This window comes from Parathielavia appendiculata (assembly GCF_033297405.1).
Source record: "Parathielavia appendiculata strain CBS 731.68 unplaced genomic scaffold N657scaffold_1, whole genome shotgun sequence".
Taxonomy (NCBI): Eukaryota; Fungi; Ascomycota; class Sordariomycetes; order Sordariales; family Chaetomiaceae; genus Parathielavia; species Parathielavia appendiculata.
The window spans coordinates 2,760,956-2,772,458 of record NW_026944220.1 but is presented as its reverse complement, the minus strand read 5'-3'; the positions used below and the strand labels follow the sequence as shown (position 1 = coordinate 2,772,458).

Here is an 11,503-nt window from a genome sequence, read left to right as displayed (position 1 = left end):
GAAGCTCTCCGACTCCGATTTTAGCTGCTGTTGACCAGCTTTCGAAGGGAATGCAAGCAGTTTCCCATCGATCACCCTTTTGGAGGCCGAGGTACGGACACTTCAGGAGGCCAACGAAGCACTCTCCAAGCGCCGCAGAGCTAAACGGACGCGTCTCCAAGATGGCGGGGCTATTAATGGAAGCCAAGCTAGGGAAAAAATGGCAGAGAAAGGTATGGTGGACGAGGAAGAGCGCGTTGAGGAGGAAATTGAAGGACCATCAAAGAGGCGTCGGACGGGTTTACGGCTCTGTGGCATCTGCCGCAAGACTGGCCATAATGCAAGGACATGCTCGGAGGCTGGAGAAATAGATAGCTTAAGCGATTCTGAGTAGTTTCAATTGATTGCATCAGATTCTGGTGGACTTTTGGCAGTTTGTAGTGGCATAGTCCGGAAAATGTGTCCGACTCAATGGGGTGTCCGAGTCAATGGTGAATCACGTTAGTAAATACAAGAATAAAGCAATGAAAACGATACGGTACCGTATATTATCAGCGAGTGACCCATATCAGCAGTGACCCAGCTTAACAGTTTTAGCAGGGCTGCAGGCCAAAATTCGATGAAAATAGTTAGGAGCGATATCAATTTCTTATCAGACATTCGGTTAGATGCAGCCCTGCTAAAGCTATTAAGCTGGGTCACTCTCTGATGTAGGCCACTCGCTGATAATACACGGTTATAGAAAAGGAACCATCTAACAATAACCACCGTAGTCCTGTTACACACTCCGACTCGCTTAGGCAAGACCATCGAGAGTCTCAACAATGAGCGATGGTGAACATCCATGATCGGATCTGTGGCAGCATTGACTAAGCGTCAAAGACAGCTTCTAATTTCTTTGCACATGACAAACAGTGATGTCCCAAAAGACACAACTGTGTTGGCTCAGCTGCTGGTATCGTAAGCAGTAATAGAAACACACACAACAAGAGCCCTGCACGCCCCAATACCTCACATCAACAACCTCCAAGCACCCAACAGCAGCGCCGCGAAGCCCGTGCACACGCCCATCAGCCACTGCAGCGTCTGGAACTTGACCTGCTCGAGCTGCTGGCGCAGCGCGGCCGCCTCCTGCTCGATCTTGGTCTCGGTCTCCTTGATCTTGAGCTCCTGTGACACGGCCTCCTCGCGGATGCGGCCCTTCTCCAGGTTGAGGTCGAGTCGCACGCTGGCCTGTGTGCGCCCAATCTCGTCGCGGAGCCGTGAGCTGAGCTTAGCAATGTCGTTGGTCAGCTTCTCGTGCGCCGCCCGCGTCGCGTTGGACTCGGTGCTGTCCGCCGAGAGCAGCTCGCTGCGCAGCTTGGCGAAGTCGACTTTTTGTGTGTAGGTCGTCTTGGCTGCTTCTTCGCGCGGCACCATGGTGCGGGTGAGGTTTTGGATGCTGGGTAAAGGGTTAGTTGGCAGTTCTCGGGAAGAGGAATGGGGCAGAGAAAGGTAAGGCCTACCTCTCCTCGATGACGTCGTTCAGCACCTTCATCATGGCCACGGACTGCTCCTCGGTAAAGCCCTCTTCTTGCAGGCGTTGTACGAAGCGCAGCGTGTCGAAGTGATGGTCGCGCCTGCGTTCAGGGGAGGCGTGGAATGAGCGGCGGAGGCCGGGATGGCGGACGATGTTGCTCAGACTCCTGGCCTGACGGGTGCTGTTGGTATTAACCCTCAAGCCACCGCAGCTCTTCATGGGGCTCGCATCCGCGGCATGAAGCAGCCTTCTTGATATCGTATACCGTACTGCCCTCTTGGTGGTATTCCTCGCTTGCTGAAAGACAACTGCCGAAGCCCCTGGAATAGATGCAGGTCCGGAGAGGGAAGAAGTCCAGCTCAGGCGCGGGAGCAAGAACCCCGGAACGGTCTGCGCTGCGTTCATTTTGCGCGGTATATTGTGTGTTCGTCGAGGTGTCTCAAAGCTTTCAGAACATTTCTGAACGAGGGATGAAGGAGGGCGAGGATTCCGTTCGTCGACTGACGTTGGCACAAACGACAATGCGGCTCGGCTGCTTGCGGCTTGGCCGATTGCCAGCTTGGATTCCCGGAAGTCAGAGAGGAGCATGTGCCACAGTTCCTGCAGGCCCAATCGCAAGCCATTCGGGCAAGCCACAGAGACCCACTCCTGCGACCTCAAAACCACCAAAATTTCCCCATTGCTGATTTCTTTCTTCCTTTTCCTCTCCATGAACAACGCAAATTTCAACGTTCTCGAAACTAGCTCCAAGGCGATTTACGAGGTCCCCAGGCTGCGCTTACGCAGTCTGGCTTGTGACCCACGACCCAAATCGTAGATTTTCGAACAGAATGGAGAGGAATTGAAGGGGGGTTGTCCTTCCTTCAGCGCTCGATCTTGGGTGCGGTTCTTCCCTTTCTCTGCCATGGGAAGGGCCGCAATGATTGGACGTACATATTTCCTGCGTGAGCTATATGCATTTTGCATTTGTCGTCGGGTCCATGCCGTGTTTGCATGCAGTATGTGTAGCCTGGATACTGGTTGTGTTTAGTGCTTCGGGAATCGCCGATTATCAGTTCAGCATGGATTCCTTCTGTCACTTAGGGCTTTAGATATCATTGGTTAGTCTTCTTAGGCATAGTTTCCAGCGTCAGTGGTTTAGTGGTAAAATCCATCGTTGCCATCGATGGGCCCCGCGTTCGATTCGCGGCTGACGCAGAACTATTTATTATGTTTTGCTTCTGACACCTAAAAGTACCTTATGATGGTATGCCTTTTTTGCACCATAATCTCCCTGAATGTATGTGTCCAGAGCATCCCATAACTCTCGTGCACAGACTTCAGTTTGCTATCCGTGACCTTCTTGGGATTACACGTCTTGCCAGAGGAGCCAGACAGCTACCTGTAACATCCGTTCTGCTCTGGCTTCAAGAAATCTGCGCGCAACTGCCTAATAGGCCTCCCTTGGTCCCTGATTGTGGCATCCCGATGTAGTCCTCCTAGAAAATATGAACAGATCCTTCTCTTCCTAAACATCAAGTAAAGAAAGTCAGCGACGCCTGTTTTGTTCGAGGTGCTAGCAATGCGCTGAGACGAGGAGGTGCCCTCTCAGGGTTGTTTTGCCGGCCGTGACATGGCGATCTGACCGTCCAGCGAAGTCATGTCAAGAAGCTACCCCCTGGCCAAAGAAATCCCCTGTTTTGTTCTTGTTTTCCTTTTCTTTTTTTTCTTGGATAGAATACAGGCCAATACCCAGGCACTCGAAGGCCACAAAACAAAGAGCAGAAGCAAACATGATGGGTGGAACTTACCATAGTTGTGGCAAAGTTGTGGCAGATTGCTTCGTTGAGCTCGTACATGTTGGCGAAGAGCTTCACCGGGTCCTGCCCCCACTCCCTGGTCCTGAGGTGCATCTTCTGTGGTGATTGACGGCCTAGAGATGGTCCATGACGACGGCTTCGATGATGAACTGCTCATAGTGCTGTGTCCTGTTCCCTGTGAGGAAGCCGGCCTTGTTAGTGTCGCACTTTCCTAGAGCCACTTATCGCCGTGTTCTTATTCAAAAGGGACTGAAAAACCGTCCGATCCATTGATACTCACATCCATTCCTGTTCAGACGGCTCAGAACGCCGTTCTCGAGCTCCGACACGCTCCGGTCCGCCCTTTGACTGAGGTCGTCGGCGAACTGGACGAAGAACTCTTGATGGTGGTGGTGCCAGGGGGTTTTTTCGCCGGGCCCGGCGAACGGCGCGAGGTAGTCGTGAATCACCTTCACGAAAGCCGCCGGGACAACATTGTCCAGTCAGGCCATGACCGCGGTCGAACTGTTGAGCCCGAGGACTTGGCAATTTACCAGCGCTTGGCTACCATGATTATTTTGTGGAGGCAAAAAAGGAAAAGGTTGACAAGGGCTTGAGTGAGAGGGAGGGAGGGTGTTGGTGATGGTGTTTGTGAAGATGTGAAGGGCGGTGTGGAAGAAACGAAGAGCGATCGTTGAAGGGGAGAACGTTTAGCTTATGAACTCCAACTCACTGAAGTTGTGAACACTTGGTGCCAACCGGTGTGCTATCCATTCAAGGGAGCACATGAGCCTGTAATATTTTGCAACACGCGGGCACCGGTTGTTGCTTGATGTTGCTGTGACGCGGGCCGCCCCTGTGACAAGAACCTTGCCCTGGGTTGTGGTGTTGATCTGTCAACCAGACAGCAAAGGTGCAACTGAAAGCCAGATGTCTGATAGAATAGTCAGTAGTCTGAAACAGCTCAGAGTTTGACTGCCTACATCAAGACAAGGGCAAGCTGTGCTAGCACGAACGGTGACTAAAACTTGGGTCTATTATGACGAACATGAAGAAAATAATGGTGCCTTGAGCTACCGACAAATCCCTTACCCACTTCTAGTTCTGCTATAAAGCACATTGTCAATACAAAGTAGTCATTTATCCGTTAGATACCTACAAAACAACTCAGCTGTTTCATCAAGGAACTGAACATCTTTGTAACCAACTCGGACGGTGTTCCGGGGTTTCAGGGATACTCTCTTTTGTAAATACCAGCTTACTCCAGACACAGGGTTGAGGTGGCACGTAACCGGTACCGTAGCTAGGAAACTCCTGTCTGCTTTATGCTGTACAAGCCATTCACTCCTGCGGACACTCAACCGGGTGTGATATCAAACGTGTTTCAAAGAACAACACGACTGGCCTTCACTCTCAGCTTTCCTATTGCCCGTTGCTGACCATGAGAGATAGATCAAGCTTGTGTTCATGCCCCTGAGCACGCAAACGAAAAAGCACCCCCAGAACCGCCTCAATACAATACGTCCCAAGCATTGCGCAGGTCTGGCCAATCTCCCTTCTGGCTCTTGAGTAAGAAATCTTTGGTATTCTGAAGCAAGGTCCCTGCATTAAAATACCGTCTTACGCTTCTCATCCATTGAAATAGAGACATTCGCCCCATCATCCTCGAGGATTTCTGCTACTAATTTACTAAATGCTCAAAATCTTATTAAATCCCGGAGCTTGAAAAGAGAGTTTATGGCTCATGTACTGCCCGTGGGCTTTTATCATGGCACATGTGCAGTGAGCGTGATGCTCAGTTGCTCAAGTGGTTCAATGTACTTACAAAATCCATCAAAGAACGTTATGAAGCGTTTAGTACGCTATGGAACATACAGACTGAACAGCATGCTTGTTAGAGTGAAGCATCTTCAGGAAACAAAGACATTGTTCAGGAGGGGTACCTACACCGCAGCACCAATGCTCCCTTATATGAAGAACCTAACCCGAGTGCACTTTATGAGATTCTGGGCTTTACTTCCGTGTCAGCACGCTGGTCAAGGAGCGCACCTCAGATAACCCATCAACACACACCGCTGTGCACTGATACCCTGCACTTGGAAACCGTACCAAAACCATGAATGAAACCCGGTTTCAGGGGCAACGCTCAGAGCCAACACGGGAGAAATGGCGCAAGCTCGCCCATGTCAAGGCCTTTCATCGACTTAAAACACTGTATAAAAACAGACCAACGGAATCCTCGTTCAGAGTCATCCGCATGGACAACATCTCGTCAGCCACAGCGCCTTTGCAGGCTCGCAGAAACCTTCTTGTTCATTGCATGCCTGCGCAGACAGCTGAATTCGGCGTCAGGGACGTAATAACACAGTCATTATCAGATGGCCTAAGCCAAAGGTCTGTCCCAGCAACGTGCCAGGGAAAGCTGAGAGCCATCAACCACAAAAGCTGCGGGTACCGCTCAATTTACTGCGCTGATTGGCCTGGACGCCCTAAGAAAGAGGTAGGGCTGAATTCTCGCACATCAGCAAGGTGTTACGTAGCATATCAACCGCCCGTTGGGACTCAGATCCCGCCCAATGTCTCCCATGGATCCTGGGAAAGCTCCCGGAACGCCACTTCTGGGCTGAGAACCATCACCCCAAACATCTCAGCCAAGAGTTTGGTCTCAATGTTTGCCAAGATTACCTCTCGTGGCAGCCCAATTCCCCAATGCCTGGTACCAGGAACTGGTACGAGACCAAACATGGCGCACACAACCCCTGAGGCCCAGACAAGAGAGTCGCGGAGAAGACCGCAGCCACAGGGCATGCCTCAGAATCAGCCCATACCCCATTGCAGCCCGCCTCTGGTCGTCATCACACCGGCGACGCCATCCAGCAGTAGGCGGTCGTCCCTTGTTGATGACAGGAGGACTCTGCCCAGTCAACGGGCGGCGGTTGTGGCGCCGAAAATAGTCACCCTTGACACGTCGGCCGAGGTGACACCAAGAGCGCCTCAAGCGGCGGCGTTTCTTGCCCCACCTCCCAGGTTTATTAGGAGGAAGCCTGGTTGCCGATCGCTGAGGGAGTCTGCAGCGGTAACGGGGTGACACGAGAGGAACACAAAGTCGCTGGGTTGAGGGGCTACGTAAGGTACTTGTGAGCCGGCTGAATTCAGGAATGGTGGTTGTCATTGCTTGACTGGGTGATCTGTTCCAGGCTATAGGTGGGTAGGTACCTTGGGTTTGGCATCTGTGCCACCTTGGGCTTGTTTTGCTAAATTCTTGTCTGCAGTGGGGAAAAGTGAGATGGTACCAGCTCCGGTGGGACTGTGGGGCATGCGACATTCATTCCCAGGCAGATACGTTGTCCAGGTGCAAGGGGAAAAGGGTACAGAACAGAGCTATGAATGAGAATATTTCCCGATTATCAAGAGGACTGTGACTTAGTGACAATAATAGACTGGAACCCAAGAAACAGCCGAAAAACTCAGCACACCACCATTTTTCATGTGTGTCTGTGTTCGGTCCCAGATTATGAAACCATTGCTCCTTGCATGTTGTGGTTAACATGGCGGATGGGAACACGGAGAAAATTACTAACGCATGTTATTCCTTGATCCAAATGTTTATATCCCTGAGTCAAGCTCTGTGGTTGCAAGAGCACTACAGCCACGGGCATTCCCCCCGATCTCAGGCTGTTTGCACCGTGACATGTCTGGGTCATGTGGAATATTGCCAGTGCAAGTGTATCCGTATTTCCGCTTGTTTTCAAAATCGAGCGGAATGACAAAGTGGTGATATTGGCAAGTCAGAGCTTCCAGGCTAAGGTACCTCATGTACTGTAGGTTACCAGGCAACTCGCCATCGAGGAGATCCTGGTCTAGAATGCTGACTCGGAAAGTCGAAATCTGGGTTGGTGAAGGACGCGCTCTGGGCCAGAACATGTGTCGAGATATTCAACAAATAAATCAGGGTTGGGCCGTACCCATGCTCCAAGTCGATTGAAAGGGAAAAAGAAGAGAATAGAAAAAAAAGGAAGGTAAAAAAAGAAAAAAAAAAGAGGTCTACCTGGAACTCGGAAGCCACTGCGACAACTTCCATACCTACCGTAGTTAACCAACCACGCTGGTCAGTGGAGGTCCTTGTCTTTCAGTGAAAGTGGGGAAGGATTGCCGACGCTTGACTGTACAGTAGATCGACATGTCCACTGAGTTGGTTCAAGGATGGGATTCTCTGCCGAGAAACCGCAGAAGCCATTCAGGGACGAACAACACTGCCAGTCTGCCACTGGGCGGAGGCCCGAGTAAATTTGGAACATGACGACTGAACTAAAGGCTCAGGAGTCGCCGGCGGAACCGTAGCTCGCCAGTCGAGACCGAAATGCAAGGAGTCCCGAAGAAAGTCTTGCCGTGCGTCGCGGTAAGAGCCCTCACTGAAGAACAGGGGTGAAAGCCATGGCATCACGCCACCAAAATCATGTGTAGATAAGGCAGGCGTGGATCAAGCTGCGGTCTGGTCTTTGACGGATAAACTTCATCTTCGAAGGCCGGCTGGACATGACCCTCCCTGGGAGGAGAGGCCGGAACCAACTTGCCCATGAAAATGCAGCGCAATTTGACTCTCTTACATTCCATATATACTTTATTTGCTTGATATTCGATTCTGGCGCAGCGGAGATTCAGTGAAACAGACTTCATGGCGTGTCTGCGCAATGCGTTGGGCGAATCGAAGACAGAAAGCATCACCAGTGCCTCATCTCGTCTCCCTGCCGGCTCTCGTGGCCGCAACAGCCACGTTCTGTTTCAGCCGCAAGGACGTTCCCACTCTTGAGCAACCCTGCAATCTGGCACTGCACCCTTTAAGAGATGTCCGAGAGGCGACGGACGCCGTTGAACAGTCGTAGAGCTGGTCGGCTGTTCCCTTCCATCAACATGCGAAGACTTTCTAAAACGGGTCTGAAGAAACACTCAATAGGGGGTGAGGGTTTCTTGGCAAACTCGACGCTTAACACCAGGATAACCTCATTTGGACCCCAGTCCAGGACACACCGAGTCCAGAACTTGGGCATCGAGTCTGTACTCTTGACCGACTGATGTATCGTACGGAATTTTGCCTTTCTCATGACAGCCATCTCAGAATGCTTTGTTCGGTGGAATAAGGGCCCTTCCGACTGCGAGGCACACAATTTGCCTTATTGGGATCTCAATTAACTCTTTGCTTCAAGTTCGCGCCAGCAGTGGAATCTTCGGTCTCGATCCCGCGTCTCTTTTTCTGTGTCTGTTCTAGCGCCAGGGGTCTCTTATGCCGTGGCGAAATGCCCGCTCATAGTCTTTGATGTTGAGGGGGATGGAGAGGTCGAGTTTGTGTGCTGCACGCACCTCGGGCCCGAGTCTATACACCATCGAGACAATAACCTCAAAGCCCCCTCAATAACGATTCATCTCACGTCTATAAAACAACAACCGTCTCGGCCTCCTGATGCACCCTTCCCTCCTCTCCTCAATCCGACCAACAAGTCAAGATATCCGATAAGGGTCATCAACAACACGGGCACTCCCTTCGAAACAGACAAGACAATCTTTCTGCAAATCTCGACACAATGAAGCTCACTCTCCCCGTCACCCTCCTGGCCGTCGCCGCCTCGGCGTCGGTCGTGGATCATGACAATACATACTGCCACGCCGAGGGCCAGGCATGCGACACCGTCAAGCGCGCTGCCGACGCTTTCGCCGACGCTATCGCCCAGAACGACGAGATCGCCACCCGTGACGAGACCAACGGCGAGACTGCCTGGATCGTCAACCGCCAGCTTCACGAGCTCGCCCTCTCCACTGCCGCCACTCGCGGCGAGCCCGACTACTGGTACCGCTCTCTCACCCCGTCCCGCAGCGCGGCGGACGCGGACAAGGCCAACGAGAAGCGCGCCGACGAGCCCTGGTGCACTCGCTTCCTTGGCCAGCCATGTTGGGGCAAGCGCGATGCCGAGCCGTACTGCGTCACGTCCAACGGCCAGCCCTGCTAGACTGCTCCGTCCCGGAGAAGCAGGAGCGCAAGATCGACCGTTTCTGCACCCGCTTCGCCGGCTCGTCCTGCTGGAAGCGCGATGGCTCCGAGGTCGTGGCTGAGAAGATCAAGCGGTGCTTGAGCGAGGGCCAGGCGCGCTGGAAGGCTAAGCGCGCCGCTTCCGCCCGTCAATGACGCCATCGAGCATGGCAACGCGCTCAAGATGGCCCGCGACGCTGACCCCAAGTACTGCACTCGCTCCTTCGGCGGCTCCTGCTGGAAGCGCGACGCCTGGTGCAACAGCCCCGCCGGCCTCTGCACCAAAGCCACCTGCGACCTCCACGCCATGTGGAACGCTGCCCGCGCCGTCATCGACGCTTGGGTGCGTTTTCCCCTTTCTCAGACTTGCTTCTCTTCTCTGTCGGCGTTTGCTGATATTGTTCGGGCAGGCGCTTCCTTCACACTGCCTTTTCTCTGTGTTTTCTCGGGTCAGCTGTCATGACCTCTTAGGGGGGAGGGGGAGAACTCGACAGGCCAGGTCGCCCGGCTCAGCTAGGATCGCCTTCGAGGGTACATATTTGGAAACATAGATCGCAGCACTTCATCCCGCACAAAACACCACATCACCAGCCATCTTTCTTCTCTACCGAAGGGGCTTCAAGTTCCTCAGCATGCAGCGTCAAGCCTGCCTTGTCGAACATGGCGCTACGTCAATGGTAGCCGCATTTGTATGTCATTCATCCGAGGTGGGAAATATATTAGGACCGGCGGGATGGTCTGCGATTTCTGCCATTTACTGGTTAGCTACACAATTGATTGCGTCTGAGACGCTCCTGTGCATTTGCCTTTCGTGATGTGTTACTTGCCTGTCCTGACTGGGATTGTGTCTGGCTTAATCCCGTGTTGATCCATCTGCAGTCCCAACAATGTGGGGTCTCAAACCTCATCTGCAGCTGAAGCAATGAACCCGACAACGGCTCGCAGGTGAGATGACAAAGACAGTATCCCACTGTCCGATTACATCTTAACCTTGGTCTGTTATCACCGCGGACCCCACGTGGTATTACGGATTACACAGTACACCGCATCTTATATTTTTCGTGTTGTTTCCCCCTTTCTTTCCTCTTCCTCTTCCTCTCTATATTTGCCTCTTACTTTGGCCCCTTTAAAAATTCTCTATTTTCTTCTTTTCTCTTCCTTTCTGTCATCGTCTTTCTCCTTTTCGTCCTCTTCTTATCTCTGTTTCAGTATTGTTATTTTTTTTCTTCACTCTTCCTCTCTATCTTTTGTCTTTCTCTTTTCCCTCCTCGTACTTCTTGTCTTTACATTCCAGATATTTTCCTCTCTTTCTTGTTTTCTTACGCTCCTTGGTTCCTTTTCATGTCCGCTAATGAACAGGGTTGAATTGTTAAGACTCATCAGGGCAACTCAGGTCCCAGAGATCGCTCCGGCGCCGGCGCTTGGCAGGCCAGGGACCCAATTCCAGTCTTCGTGGGGGTTGGTTGAGAAAGCGCCATGACTGATGATGTCGCAAAATTTCCATTTTGGGTTCGCCTGGTGTGGGATGTCCCATTGTAGCGGTGGCCGGTTTATACCATGCCATCTCTCGTGCAATAGAGTGCTGTATGACGAAGCGCTCTCGTGACGGACGTGCGTTTGGGGAGGACATGCCCAATACCTGGTTTCGTAAATCACGCAGATTGGGAGAAAATGGCAGGTAGGACAAGTATGTACGGACACAACGGATGGATCATGGACGCGACGACGTTTTTGTGTTCCGTCTTGGCGGGGCCAGATTTGATGTCCAGATCTGAACGGGACACAGGCAATGACGGTCTTGGCAGCGGAGAGTTGAGATTTGCATGTCGTCCTCCAGATCTGCCATGCACCACCTTCCCAGGCAGGCCTCGGGCCGGGCTTGGACACAAACTGATCCAACCCCCGCGAGCCAGGCTCGCTAGGTAGTGCCAGACACGGGACAGCTGAGCCAATGGGCGGGTTGCTTATGAGTGCGTATCTGTGTTGCCGATATCCCCGCATTCGTCAAATGCACCAGCAGCAGGACGCTTGTCGTGCTGGGTGGTGCATCCAGGGGCTGTCGGCCTTGTTCGACCCGAGATCTCGGAAATCTTTGGTCTCCTGGTCTTCGGGACGGACTTGTCCTCGGCTAGACGAAAATGCCGGTGTACAGGTGGACGAGATTTGATACTCCGAGCACCCGGGAGTCGGCGACTCCAGGGCTGT

General features: G+C 52.5%; 4 protein-coding genes and 1 non-coding gene across 5 annotated transcripts; 2 read left to right on the top strand and 3 right to left on the bottom strand.

Annotated features, from left to right (window-relative positions):
• Nucleotides 1-611: 611 nt before the first annotated feature.
• Nucleotides 612-2,060, bottom strand: N657DRAFT_608949 (DUF1640-domain-containing protein). The gene is made up of 2 exons (XM_062790287.1): nucleotides 1,485-2,060; nucleotides 612-1,420 (listed from the first exon to the last, which is right to left on the bottom strand). The coding sequence occupies exons 1-2, from the start codon at nucleotides 1,901-1,903 to the stop codon at nucleotides 991-993; spliced, it is 849 nt and encodes a 282-aa protein (XP_062652771.1). The 5' UTR covers nucleotides 1,904-2,060; the 3' UTR covers nucleotides 612-990.
• Nucleotides 2,061-2,209: 149 nt separating this feature from the next.
• Nucleotides 2,210-2,649, bottom strand: N657DRAFT_639538 (uncharacterized protein). Its single transcript, XM_062791789.1, has one exon. It carries the CDS (start codon nucleotides 2,462-2,464, stop codon nucleotides 2,255-2,257), a length of 210 nt encoding a protein of 69 aa, XP_062652770.1. The 5' UTR covers nucleotides 2,465-2,649; the 3' UTR covers nucleotides 2,210-2,254.
• N657DRAFT_t17 lies at nucleotides 2,625-2,695 on the top strand. Its single transcript has one exon. It is a non-coding gene; the product is annotated as a tRNA-Gly (tRNA).
• Nucleotides 2,696-3,085: 390 nt separating this feature from the next.
• N657DRAFT_629991 (uncharacterized protein) lies at nucleotides 3,086-4,471 on the bottom strand (the record flags this gene model as incomplete). Its single annotated transcript, XM_062790944.1, has 5 exons — nucleotides 3,086-3,148; nucleotides 3,289-3,410; nucleotides 3,578-3,676; nucleotides 4,010-4,169; nucleotides 4,436-4,471. 5 exons carry the CDS (start codon nucleotides 4,469-4,471, stop codon nucleotides 3,086-3,088), a joined length of 480 nt encoding a protein of 159 aa, XP_062652769.1.
• Nucleotides 4,472-8,855: 4,384 nt separating this feature from the next.
• Nucleotides 8,856-9,979, top strand: N657DRAFT_652532 (uncharacterized protein; the record flags this gene model as incomplete). Its single annotated transcript, XM_062794311.1, has 3 exons — nucleotides 8,856-9,244; nucleotides 9,425-9,641; nucleotides 9,890-9,979. The coding sequence occupies 3 exons, from the start codon at nucleotides 8,856-8,858 to the stop codon at nucleotides 9,977-9,979; spliced, it is 696 nt and encodes a 231-aa protein (XP_062652768.1).
• Nucleotides 9,980-11,503: the final 1,524 nt, after the last annotated feature.